Source organism: Semicossyphus pulcher, unplaced genomic scaffold (genome assembly GCF_022749685.1).
Source record: "Semicossyphus pulcher isolate SPU_LCO1_2020_fin unplaced genomic scaffold, fSemPul1.0.p SCAF_14, whole genome shotgun sequence".
Classification (NCBI taxonomy): domain Eukaryota; kingdom Metazoa; phylum Chordata; class Actinopteri; order Labriformes; family Labridae; genus Semicossyphus; species Semicossyphus pulcher.
The window spans coordinates 14,457,700-14,471,240 of record NW_027211648.1 but is presented as its reverse complement, the minus strand read 5'-3'; the positions used below and the strand labels follow the sequence as shown (position 1 = coordinate 14,471,240).

Genomic DNA, 13,541 nt, shown 5'->3' with positions numbered 1-13,541 from the left:
TTTTATTATTTCATTACAGTAGAATGTGTGTTAGCTCAGAGAAGTACTTCTTATTAGAGCCCAAACCAACAAGATATTCTCTTTGTTTGAACTAATTTAATCTGCATTTCAACAACAACTAACCATGCTGTTATTGCCTCAACGAAGCAATTCAGAATATGTAGTGAAATTGGATTAATTCATGACTAATGCATGTATCACAACCTGGTGTTCGCACTCGCAGGGCTGAGCACACGCAGTTAACTTCTTTCACACGCCTCGAGGAGGCATCCAGTGCGTGACAGACATATCTTCACTTTTATTATACAGACTACATCAGCTTGATCACATACACCATCCTGGGGACAATCAACTGTCACTGTGCTATGTGAGCTGTTGTTACACATGTAGAGGAGCAGAGAGGCCATGGCAAGCAGAGCTCGACACTGACTGAGTACACTAACTGAGTACATGTGTTCCTAATTTAAAAACTCTGTAGCATTCAAAGACATTTAGGAGCACAGAGGAACAAGTAGAAGTAAAAAAGTGTTTTTTTAAAACAACAACTTATTACTTAGATATAAATTCACTAGCTCGAGTGGATGTTTAAGTTACAGAAGGGTTCATGCTAGCTTCGCTAAAGTTGTGCTAAGCCATTGTTTCCTTATTAGTTGTCATGTTAACATTAGTGAAGCCTTCTAGCTTGAACCTTAAAAATCCCTCAAACAGATTCCTCTGTCTCCTTGTCTATTTTCCCTAAAGAATATAAAACTAATTGTCTTTTTTAAATTTAAGTGATATATGTACGGGGTAATGTGTAGTGAGCGGGTTGTTTTAGCAGAATGGAACCCCCACATGGTGAGTAGGACTCTTATCACACGGCTATTTAGTTATGATGCCAATAATCTGATACAAAATATTCATTTGGATATGATTTTATTCATTTAAAAGTGATTATATTTCTTCAGATTAAAAAAAGTCTGTTACACAGGTAGTGCTGCTGCCATAGCAACGGTTAACTCTGTAGCCTTGTTAAAATGAGCTAACCTAGCTGTTTTTACTCACATTATTCAGTGATGATAAAGTAAGACGAGGTGAACCAGACCGCAGGAATCAGTGCAGCACCTGAGTGAGGTTTTCTGCCTCGTCACTGTCAGAGTCTGTTGACGTTTTCTTTTCCACTCACCGTCTTTAATCTGCTTCTATCCATCTGTTGTGGCCTTCAGTTTTTTGCGTCCTTTAACCTCTATTGCTTTCTTTTCTTTTTTTCCCACTGTAAAACAGACTGACGTCAAATTTACTGGACTTCTTTCGGCAGATTGATATGATTACAGACAGTCCTCCAGAGTCTGTGATTAGAACCGCATCCCTAGCAACGGTCTGCTCTTCATAGCAACGGTCAGCTATGGAGAAATAACAGACCATCAAGTATTTAACACAGTCGTGTAATAACCATGTGTAACACTATCACACCAATACTTTTAATTGTAGTTGTTCACCTTTGACACTGGCTGCGTCATCACAGAAAACTCTACAGGGATCGGCACATGGCTACTTGTGGTTTATGGGATTTTCTATTTTAACTAGCAAATTAGCAGCGACGGTTTATCCCATAAAAGCCATTTTATCCCATTATTAAAGTGATAGAGACACTTCAGTTAGGTAATGTCATATCAACAGTTTTATCCTCTCACTGAGATGACTTCCATGAGAACACTACACAGCTAACGAGTGTGACTGCTGCCCGGTGAGGACTGCTACCGTCACTCTGCCGGACAATAGAGTTTTCATGGTCACAGGAGGAGAGGGCCTCTCCTACAGAGAGCCACTCAGAGTCTAATCTGCAGGGTGCAGCGACACTCTCACCAGCAGCGGCCCAAACAATCCACAAGCAATTCTAGTAATCGCTGAGGTAACAAAAAGGCACGCTTAGGATTTTTAAAGTTCTGCGTGTCCCGGGATCTCGTGCACATACGTCTCTCGGATATTTAGTCATCCACAGAGGGCTGTCTCACATTTTCTACACCTCACCTCAGAGCCCATGCTGTCTATCACTCTGCCCTTCAGCCCTCATGCTTGCTGTAGTTGAGGAGCTGCATTGCAAAGTGAAACTATCCCCAAATCCCACTGCAGGAGGATGGGAAGGAGGAAGCCAAAATCCTTAGGAAATGCTCCGACGTCCTGTTGTTGGTACACACAAAGGATGTCAACACACTAAAACTGCGGAGGGGAAACACTCCGAGGCAGATCTGCATCTGGATTTACAAGACGACAAACTGATTTACACAGATGATATAACACTGCATGCACTTTGCTGGCCGTGCTCGGCCTTATTAAAGACTTCACAGCCAATATTCAGGCGTTTAATATTCTTTTCAGGGACTCCGGGTTATTTAAGGTTTAAGAGAGTTTAAGTGAGACACGGTGGATTATATTACAGGGTTATCTCACAGTAATAAGTATGGGAGGAAATTGTTATCTGACTTAGTGATAAAGCTAATATCTTCAGATAACCTGACAGAGCTGCAGTGGCATTATCCTTCCTGTGGCCCTGACACAACAAGCCAAACAAAAGTACTGCAGCAATAAAGACAAACTGATTAAACACTTTGCAATGCATTGTCTTTCCATCTCATAGTTGTTATTGGTTGTGGCAGAGTCCGCTGTTCCCCCTGATGGTTTAGATTGCCTACCTAAGCAGGACAGAATGACAGAAAAATGCTGCATGTATGAAATCCTGCTATCTCTATATTGATAACTGCATCACTATTTGACGTTCACACTCTTCACACCATAACACTCACTTATCAGTCATTTTCTACATTATTGGTTAGCCCAAACCATAGTTGGTTAAAAAACAAAGCAGTAGTTTTTGTCTGTTTGGGTTTCCTGGTCAGCTAATCACTGTGATTTTCTCCAATTTAGTAATTGAACAAGGAGGAGCAGCCACGGTGATAGAGGGCTGACAGATTAGGAGTTGCAGGCGACAGGTTGCCGACTTCAGAGAGTGCTATATGTAGCTTTAATGAGGTCGCAATTTCAATTGTTTCTGTTAGTCTACTAATGGGGCGGCTTTGGCTTGGAGGTAGAGTCGGTCGTCCCCCAATCAGAAGGTCTGTGGTTCGACCAGGGTTTACGTTAGCTAGTATCACGTGCAGTTTTCCAGCAGATAAAGATATCAACGGCCAAAATGTCCGGTGGGAAAATATGCCAAATAAGTAAACAATTACAAACTTAATAAAATATAAACGTTGACAGCCTTTGCCTCCACTGTTAGATCAGAGAGACGTTAAATAGAGAGATGGACAGGCGGAGACGGACAACAGCCCAGTGCGACCCATCATTTGCATCCCGGTACTCGGCCAGATGCAGTGCGAGTGATGACAGCGTTGTCACCCAGGATTTTGGGGTAAATCTACTCCGACTGGGCAAAACTGGCAAAGATTGCCAGCACAATTCCAATGTGGAGTGTGGCTGCAGAGCGTGGATTCTCGATCCAGAACCGGATAAAAACAGTCCTGAGAACCCGACTCACTGAGGTAAAAGGTTAACAACTTGCAAGTTGTCCCAATGGTTGAGATGGCTTCAACTTTGACTTCAACAGCAGTTCTGTTCAATGAAGCGCCGCCGCAAACTGACCTAAACGACAAGTTGACAAATGCAAATTAGGACTGACGAGGCTATTTTTTTTTCTTCTTTTAGACCTATATTGGATTCTTCATGTAGCTAATAGTAAAGTTATTTTATTCAACGTATATGAAATGCAAAGACACACATTTAGGATGATGTCTAATATATTAATGCATGTCAAATTAGTCATTAATTAGGCATATATGGCTATTTAAAGCATGTGTCCCTACACATGTATGTGACTGACTGACTGAGTAAGTGACGGTACTTTCACAGCTGTAGTGAGAGAGAGTTGTGACATCACAATAGCGGATCTTGGAGCATATTGGTCCCCCACTGACGCGACTCTCTGTCTATACGGCTCTGGCTACTTTGTTCAGGGAGTAGGCGAGGCTTCTCCTCCGCTGCTTGCCTGCTGTCCTCACCTACGTCCGCAGCGAGCACCTGCTTTCAAACACGTTGTCATCGGCCTCATAAGGACAGTCCTTGAAACACATTGCCCACAAAAGCGCACATTGACCTGCTGCGGTCAGCCAGGTTTTGACATAGTCTTGTTCTATATGACTGGAATTATGAAAAAAAAAAAAGCCTAAACTCCTGGTTCGATCCCCAGCTCCTCAAGTCTACATGCCAGAGCATGCCTGGGCAAGATACTGAATTACCCTGAATTGATCCAGGAGTTATAGTGTGTGTGTGCAGATTGGGAGGCAGTAAACTGTGTCCATGTTAAGTGTAAGGGAGTGGTTACATGTAAAGAGAGCCTCCGGCTTGGACTAACTTTGTGTTCCAAGATTCAGACCGGCCCTTTAAAAATAGAGGCAGAGTACGAGTATGTAGTTTAGATTCTAGGAGTCAATGACCTAACAACAACATCGTGCTAAGTCATGATGTAATCAGAACTCTCTTTACACAGTGACTGTGCTGTTCATCTGCTGTCTTCCCCCGGCCCATTCGCTCGTGCTTTACACCACGCCAGGTTGCACCAGTTTTTGGCTCCTCGCTGGCACTCCCAGATCCCGGCCTACCTCCTGACTCATCCACTTCTTCTACTTCAGTTTGCGATTTACAACATTTCTGCAGAGTACGAGCCTGAACGTGTCGTTCTGTGCTGTTTTCTTATGTGTAGGTGGAGAACATCAGTGATAGAGACAGACGTAGTAAGAGCAAAGGGTTGGCTTAGTCCCAGGTGAGCTGAAGTGTGAGTTGTATGTTTTTAATGAACACGAAACATAATTTCTTGTTGGGATATATTGAAATGAGGGCAATGTGGGTGGAAAAAAACTAGTGCCTGTTTCTTTCTGACTTATTTCCAAATGAAGAACTTTAAAAATAAGCACATGTAGTGCGACTGCAAATGGCAGCTACAAACTTTTTTGAAAGCTTTTTAAGGATGTTTTCCTCCAAAAAAACTTTATTAAAGCAGCACTAGTAATATCTCACTATGGAATTAATGTTATATCATCTATATTCAGGTCATTTACTGTCTGTAAAAAGCTACCACCAAATAAAAATGCAACCAGAGGTGCAGTGACATCTGTTTCTAAAATTACTTTGGCGATAGCGATTAGCAGGCGGTACCAATGACTGTTTCTATAGAAAGACGAAGCGTCTCCATCAGTTCTCATTGTACGGAATTGATGCCAAAAAAGCCCTCCGTGACGGGCGCTACCATCTTGCGATGGTGACATCATTTGGAGCCAGAGTCTGCGCAGTAGAGATCGGCGGGTATTAGCGATCACACACTTCGGTATTTGACAGCAGAACAGCTTCTTGTGTTGGTCTGAAGCAGACGTTCACAGATATGGAAACTTCACTGACTGTAGTGATTGTTTTAGTTACGTCTCCTCTCGCTGATCCTCCTCTACTCTGCTAATCGGGAACAGATCGGCTGCAGGAGCCGTTATTTGTCAACAGAGCTGTCAATCATCCTTTTTAGTTTACAGCATCAAATAACTAATTAAAACTAAACTTGGAAAATGAACACTTGGACATAAATCAGCATCATAAGAACTAACTATAATGACAGAAACCATGTTTGTGAAAAATGTATTTGGTGTGTATTTTGATTTTATAGTTTGACTCATGTCCCATCTGTTAACATGGAGGAGGCGAGATTTGTGACCTATACAGCAGCCAGTCAGCAGGGGGCGCTCAAAATATTTTGGCTTCACTTTTAAGGAGCTGTCACGCCGTCCATCTTTGTATACAGTCTACAATCGGTACGTATGGATTGGTGGGGCTCAAATATCATAGCTTGAAAGAGACATGATCCTGTTTAGAGATTAAACTATAATTGTGACCTCACAGGACAATCTTGAAAGTATAAACTCTCTTTCTGCTCTAAAATGTCTCACCCTCGCTGCTTCACTCGAAGGGCTCCCTGCAATTTACACATTCCTCACCCGCTAAATCCTGGAAAGTGTCAGACGGTCAGCAGAATCTGCGCCTCACTTATTACATAACAGCGTCTTGTGTTACGGGCCCTACCTGTCGGGGAAAACGGAGCCCTCGGGAACCTTTTCAAAATGCCAAGCAGCTGCCTGGAAGAAGCACGAGCATCACATAATACTCTCATCTCATCCAGAGATGAGATCCAAAGTGGCTGGAAACGAGCCACAACACACAGGGGTTAAAGCGCTCTGAGCGATGATGAACAGTAGTTTCACGAGCGCTCAAGTGGTTTCATTGTTGACTCGCCTGGTGTCAAAACCAGCCCCGCTCACAAAAACACACACACCTGGAAATGTCACCGCACTGAACGCTCAAAAACAGGGCTGCTGAAATGGCATTTAAGCTGTTGCATAATCCTTGGCAGACTACAACCCCCGGAGTCAGATTACACCAAAATGACTTCTCTAGACGTGTAAATGTTACTAGAATAAAGGAGTGATTCAACAGGAATGTAGCGTATATCTGAGACAGCTAAGTCTCTTTAGAAATGCCAGTTACCTAACCACTAAAGTTTTCCTGTCCCCCGAAACTGAGTCGCTCTAACAAGACGAGGAAGTCATTATGTTTTAATTACACGTGTATTTAAACAAAAAAGGGTGTCACATTTCTAGATCAACCCCGTCTCAGGCGGACTAATCTTCTTAACTTTATGTGCCACTGCTGTGTGATCTACAGTAAAGCTAAACCGGGTTATAACTCCTACACAGTCCTCATGACCTGAAAACCACAGCGCTGCCTTGTTTATTCCCCTGGCACACTTGTGTGATTGCAACAGAATGTAACACGACACCAAACAAATCAAAGAACAGAACGTATATATATATATATATATACAGTATATACAGCAGGCCAGGCTGAATATAGCTAACCTTGCTGTATCATTTTCATCCATATAGGTTTTGTGCTAATAATCCATCATGGAGGCATGAACGTACAAACTGTCAGGAGTTTTGTTTTTTGCTTCGAGGCCCAACCCAAAGTTGAGTTAAACAAAGACTTCCCTGCAATCGGAAAATCTGCCCCGCAAAGACCCTTTCAAAATAAAGCAACTATGTTTCATTATAAGGCCACGCAAAGGTCAAGCCGAGCCATTAAAGGCTTAAATAAACATCACTAAGAGAGGGCTTTTGTTGAGTGGGGCGAGCACACCAAAACAATCCCAGCCACTCCTTGTGTATATATAAAGCGCCCTTAATGTGTTTACACCCCTATACATTCATGTGCGTGTATTTTTGCCACTGTGGAGTTCTGGACATCCTAACCTCATTCCTTCTAACCCTTTTAAGTAAACTCATCTCCTCTGAGAGCTGTCACCCTGAGGAATGTGTTACTGTTTTGTACCGACCAGCTTTCTCTTGTTTTGAGCAAATCTGCAGCAGCGAGTGTGATGCTTTTATTCCCCCGATGGGAACGAGGCTCTTTCTGAGGAGAAGGGGGGGAAAGTGCATCACAACATCTCTCGCCTTTTGTGTAAAGCCATGTGAGCATTCCCTTAATGTGTGTTCATGTGTGCGAGAGGAAGAAGTATGTGTTTCCTGTGATATGAAACTGGAGAGATAATCAATAGCAGACAATGACAGGGAGGTTAGAAGCCAAGGTTTATAACAGGATGGACTTCATGTATGCTACTCCATGTGGGAAGTCAGGCATTTGAACGCACCATGTGTCAGTGAACCCCTTTTAAAAGGAGCGTTTTGTTAAACAACATATTTTACTTCCTTATCTGACAATGACTCTAGCTGATAAAACACAAACATATAAGCCTACCTGAGAGGAGAGAAGACAGCCTGAGAGACGATAACACTCCGTTCATTTCATGTTCCACACACCTCTTAGCCTCTGCGAGCACTGACTGCAGAGATGCTCTGTTTGTCTAGTAGCCTGGTTTCGCAGCTCTGCCTATAATCTGACTGTACCCCGAGGGGGACATGCTGCTTAAAATGGAAATAGCAGGGCACGGAGTGACCTTTCAGAGCTCCACTCTGCAGCTGCTGTATGAGAAACAAACAGGATTGAACAACAACTACAGCAAGTCTGATCAAGTGTCAGCAACACACACAGACAGCGTGGACACACACACACACTCATACACACACACTGAAAACCTCACTGATGTCATTTTGAGGTAGATACCTGCAGTCAAAGCTCGTCTATTCACTACAGATGTTTAAACAGACCAACAAAGAGTTAACAGGCTTCCCAACTGAGGGCCAAGCACAACATATAATGCTGTGAAAATACGAGGAAATGGCGAAAATAAAATGCGACAGCAGTTTCTAACAGAGGCTGCGAGATCATGCAGTGCTACATCAGCTCCACTCACACATTAAAAGCGCAGAAACCTTACCTGGCTTTCTGAGATAACGCCGTCTTGATGGTGTAACCTCAGTAAAAAGGTGGAAAAGATGATCTCCTGAATTGGATTAACGAAGAGGCGGCCAACCAGTCAGGCGGTGGAGGACGAGTAGGAAGAGGAGGAGGAGGAGGAGGACATATCTGACGGGGTGATGCCCATGTTCATTATGTGTCCCTCCAACGTCAGGGTGGAAACATTTGACCTGCTACTGTCGCGTGCAGCGCCTGAAATCACAACCAGCATCGGCGAAATTTAAGAAAAATAAGCAAACAGGAGGGGATCATAAGCTGCAGCTGACTCTCTCCTCTCTGTTTTGCTTGACAGTAGGACTGTTTGTACACCGGAACAGCCGTCTAATCTCGATTACCGAGGAGTGCGTCCAGCCAGCCGCCAGCCTGCTGCACAAATCCCGCTGAAAGCACCGGGGTATCTGGTTGCAGAGGAAGAAACCCGGGGGCGGTGTGTTTACCTCTCCGCCGTTCCTGCTGCCGTGCTCGGTGGGAAATCAGCTGCTTCGCACTGGAGGGACGCCATTTGTTCGTGAGAGGCTTCCCGTCTGGTGTCCTGCGTTACAGCAAAGCTCAGGAAGCAGCACCGTAACACAACCGACAGCTCCACCTGCTGGCCGAACGCTGCAACCGCCTTTTCTTAGCGCCTGTTTAAAGTCCCATTGGCAGATTTCCTTGCTCCCTCTAGTGGTACATTGACAGGGTGAAAGTTTCTTTCTGTACGCCCTCACCGCAACAACTTTATACAGTCATATACATTTGTAAGTATGTGATATAAAACATCAAATACCTACAAATTAAAAATGAACAGTTTTAAATACACTCTAGACTTATCATCCATCACTTAGACATCTATAGGTTCATCTTCTGGACATACTGACCCACTTCATTCTCTATTAAGACCTAATTTCTCGCATGACTTGTGTGTTACAATTTACAGAAACACCTGACTCGTAGATAGACATTATATGTTGGTCGTCATTGTTAAATTTCATCCAGAACACAATGCCTACACTTACCAAGTAGGTGAGAAGTAGTACCAAGCCATGTCTCTTGCTTTATGTCTATTTAAATTTCCCTGAATGTATGTATAATTGGCAGCAACTTAAAACTAGAATAACATTTATTGTATGTGCACCCATACTTTGAGAATCAAGCTGTTTTTTTATGTAAGCACCAGCAACTAAAATTAATGTACCTCCACTGTACTCGAACTGAGGAAACTGATCCTTCGACAACCTGAGCAAGTGAAATCAAAACTATACATGTAAAAACAACTGGAGCCAAGTTTTGTTTTAGCTTGTGACTTGTGACTGTAAATCCTAATCTTTAAAAAACATCAGCTGATAAAACACATTCGATTCTCCTAAACTGCAAGAGTCCTGAACTCTGCAGAGCAGAATGTTAAGTTTCATTATTGCATTCATATAATCTCTTATCTGCAGGAAGTGAAACCTTTAATGTAAAAAAAAAAAAACCCTCACATGCAAATTTTTTAAAGTGCATCATTTGCTTTTCTTTATTAATATATTCATACAAAAAAAACGACATATGCAACTTTGACAGTTATAGAAAGATCAATTCCAGCACTTATTTACATTGTCCTTGTTTTGTTATTTTCACCACTAACCTTCATTTAAACACTGCTACAGCTCTCATCATTAGGACTACAATATCAAGCGAGTGAACTTTGTACATGAACAGCTGTTGTTTAACAGCCACTAAAACAACCTAACAAGTAGAGACTTGTCATTTGGGTGTGTGCAAAACTGGACAGGACAGTGTGATTAGTTAAGCATAATTTAAAACAGGCATATAGGCCTACTAATGTGGCTTAGCACCTACTGTAGTGACTGCCTGATCCACTGGACACACACTGAACTCATTGTAACAGGAAAACTAGCTTAAAATGAGGATTACAAGGTTAGGTTACAAGTTGTCCTTCATCTTTTAAACCCACTTTCCTAACTCAGGTTATTACAAGAGCCACACTGATCAGTCTCAGGGAACAAATTCTTCATGAGCCAAATATAGTAAACAACAAGTGAAGTATAATACTGTATGTTTCACACCTTCCAGGACATTTAAGATGGAATTAAATTGTCCGTAACAAAATATAAAAAAAAACATATAAGAATTAATTAAAACACCTTCCACATTAACGCAACATTAAGTTAAAAATACAAAAATAAAGATTAAAAAAATACCACTTTACAAATGTTAAGTGCTATGACTTTAAAAAGCTTTATCAAAGTGCACGTCTTCACCACTCCAGCTTCATGTCGGCTTTGCTCCACACATATTTCCCTCCTCTTTTCAGAAACATCTTTTCATCAAAGCCGCTGAAGCTAATGGCCTCCTTCACGCCCACATCAAGGACGGACTTGGACGGGTCCTTCCTTCCCTCTCGACAGTCCAAGAAACGCATCTGAAAAAAGAAGAAAGAGTGACTCAGTTACACGTTTAAATGCTCTTCAGATGTGGTGAGTTACCTGTGTGTCAAACAGTTATAAGGCAGGGAAGGATTTCAATTTCTCATCAGCCAAATACCTAAATTAAACTCCAAATTGGAATTTGGACTTGGGCCAAACTCAATCTTTTTAATTAAGGTGAAGCAATCAAAAATAAAAATAAAATTCTAACAGTTAATTCAGGGAAAGACTCATATGAGATGTAAAATATCAGTTTTAAGAGGTGTGTGTTTTCCATTAAAAAAATAAGGTACTTACATATTCATCCAGGATCAGGTATGAATTCCTCATCTGTGAAGAACACAGAGACACAAAATGTTAAACATTTTCCAACTTTTTACACTGTTGATATTACTTTACTTCTTATACAGACTGTCCAGCCAATACTGTATGTTCCAATACAGACAGGATGCAGGGTGAATGAGTCGCTACGCACATTTTCTTGGCAGTTTTTTTGCTACTCGCTACAGGCTCTGATTGGGCCTGGCCATAAGAGGTTTAGATGTAGATGACGGGCAGTTCACAGCTCTTTAATGTCTGTTTTTGGCTCTGTTTGACTTCATGTGAACTGCCATCTGCTAAACAATTTGATAATTAGATTTTTGTTGCCCTAAAATGTGGAATAAAGTTCATTTGGACTACACATTTGACTAAATTCTTTACATATTTCCCCGCCCTTTTCTGAAAGTAGGTCATCATTAAAAATACAGAAGTACTCATACTCATCAGCCTCCAATCTAAATCTACTTCCCGTTCAGTGCCAGTTAGCAAGTGTTAGCATGCTAACAGGCAAAACGAAGCTGATGAACATGGGAAATATGGCACCAAAACATCAAAACTACTTCAAACATGTAGATTTGTATTACTGTCAGCACATACTGAATGTTTTATGGTTAAGAATTAAACAACTCATCAGGAGACTTATTTTTAATGCCTCTTTCGACAAAGTCCTACCTTCTCATTGGACTCAGGAACCAGGCAGGACACGCTGCTGTGTCTATCCAGAAACTCCTGAAACTGTTGGTCACTGATGATGAACCTCTCGGCCTCTCTCAGGGCTTCCTCTCCTGCATTTTCCCCGTCGATCAACAAACACTGGAACACCTGAATAAGACAAAAAGCTTGAGTTTATCTGAGCCAGGGAATTCATACACAATCATTAAACCTTTCTGTTTTTATTATTACCTTCCAGCGCACTGGGTTCAGCTGGGTGATGGACTCCGCCATGTCTTCATCCACGTTGAAGGTGTTGATGACCGAGTTGATTTTGAACGCCACCTTGTACTGCTGGCACCAGGTGCAGATCTTGTAAAGGTTGTCGAGGTGGCTCTTCTTGCCCTGAGCTCTGCCGATCAGCTGGTTGGTTTCCTCTTCGAAACTGTCACAGGAGATGGCCAGGATGTCCAGATACTCACCTGATGGAGAGAGAGCTTCATTTTAAAGATCATGTACATCATCTGAATCGGCTCAAATACCTGTGTCCTTTTCCTTAGATAAAAAATACAATAATTATACAAAAAAAGTTGGGAAAATATATTATTTTGCCGTACAAATCTGACTTAATTTGGAGACTTACCATATTTCTGGAACCATTTCTCTCTGATCAGGCTTCCGTTGCTGACGATGCTCACACTTGGCAGCTGGAGGTCCAGTTTACAGAACTGAACTAACTTCCCCAGAAATTCTCCTTTATCGTGAATGAAAGGCTCTCCCCCAGAGAAGTTGATCTTCTCCATCCCTGAAAAAAAAGAGATACATTTAACTACATGCTAGAGGTTTGACACAATGAAAGAGACGAGAAAATGTACTGGTCTATCAGACTTACCTGCGTCCTTCAGAAGTTTGAGCCCCCTCTTGGCTTCCTCTAGAGGCAGGACGAAGGATGTTTTCGCAGTGTGGAAACAAAATCCGCATTTGTAATTACACTTGCGCGTAAAATGGTAGTTGACGCTTGTTGGAGTTGTCGCGTTTTGGACATCCTTTTGCTCATGTTTGTTGTGAACAGGTGGAGCAAGTGAGATTGTTTCCGTGGAGGATCCGGCTATCCAGTTACGAATTTTGAAAAAGACGCTCGCCAGAAAGTTGTGCAGGAGCTGCAGCAGCAGCTGGGGATAAACAATCACAGACAACTGCATCTTCGAAACTACACCTTTTCTATTTCTGCCCACACTGCGGAGGTGGGTCCCTTATATAGATGGCAGCAGGATGGACCGTGCAGGGAGGGAGAGGGAAAGTAGATCAGCTGAGTTTCTGTGTACAAACAACGAAAACGAAACTCAACGAGGTGCGTTGGCTGAAAGATGAGTCAGACAAAAAACTCGTGCCGCAGCAGGCGAACAATGCAACAGGAAGAATAATTATGGACTTTATGAAAAGTCAAATGCATGTTTGTGGACGATCTTTTATTTTGCGTCTGAATCTGCATCCTTTGCTTATTTTGAGCATATATTCAACATTTTATTCAAACTTAAGGTTATTGCAGTTTTTAAAGCAATGCAGTAAGAAATTATATTTAGGAAGAATACATGAAGAACACATGTCGAATAAACAAGCCTTGCAGACTTATTAATTCTAATTTTCCTAAATAATGAAGTATTATCCAATGTTTATTTACTTTTAAACCTCACCAATTTGTTACTCATGCAT

General features: G+C 42.0%; 2 protein-coding genes across 5 annotated transcripts in view; both read right to left on the bottom strand.

The window, feature by feature from the left end:
- The window catches only part of rnf144aa (ring finger protein 144aa), a 35,042-nt gene extending 26,092 nt beyond the window's left edge, over positions 1 to 8,950 (bottom strand). Inside the window, exons 1-2 of one of the 4 annotated variants that reach the window (XM_069661757.1) lie at positions 8,784 to 8,950; positions 8,408 to 8,640 (exon numbers count right to left, since the gene is read on the bottom strand). The gene's annotated coding sequence lies outside the window, so the exon portion shown is untranslated. Of the gene's footprint in view, positions 1 to 7,827; positions 7,983 to 8,407 lie in introns of those variants that run through there. The other 3 variants (XM_069661758.1, XM_069661756.1, XM_069661759.1) reach the window with 3 other exon arrangements.
- A 994-nt stretch (positions 8,951 to 9,944) lies between these two features.
- rsad2 (radical S-adenosyl methionine domain containing 2) lies at positions 9,945 to 13,043 on the bottom strand. The gene is made up of 6 exons (XM_069661561.1): positions 12,721 to 13,043; positions 12,472 to 12,633; positions 12,081 to 12,310; positions 11,850 to 11,999; positions 11,154 to 11,186; positions 9,945 to 10,852 (listed from the first exon to the last, which is right to left on the bottom strand). The coding sequence occupies exons 1-6, from the start codon at positions 13,028 to 13,030 to the stop codon at positions 10,688 to 10,690; spliced, it is 1,050 nt and encodes a 349-aa protein (XP_069517662.1). The 5' UTR covers positions 13,031 to 13,043; the 3' UTR covers positions 9,945 to 10,687.
- Between the last annotated feature and the right edge of the window lie 498 nt (positions 13,044 to 13,541).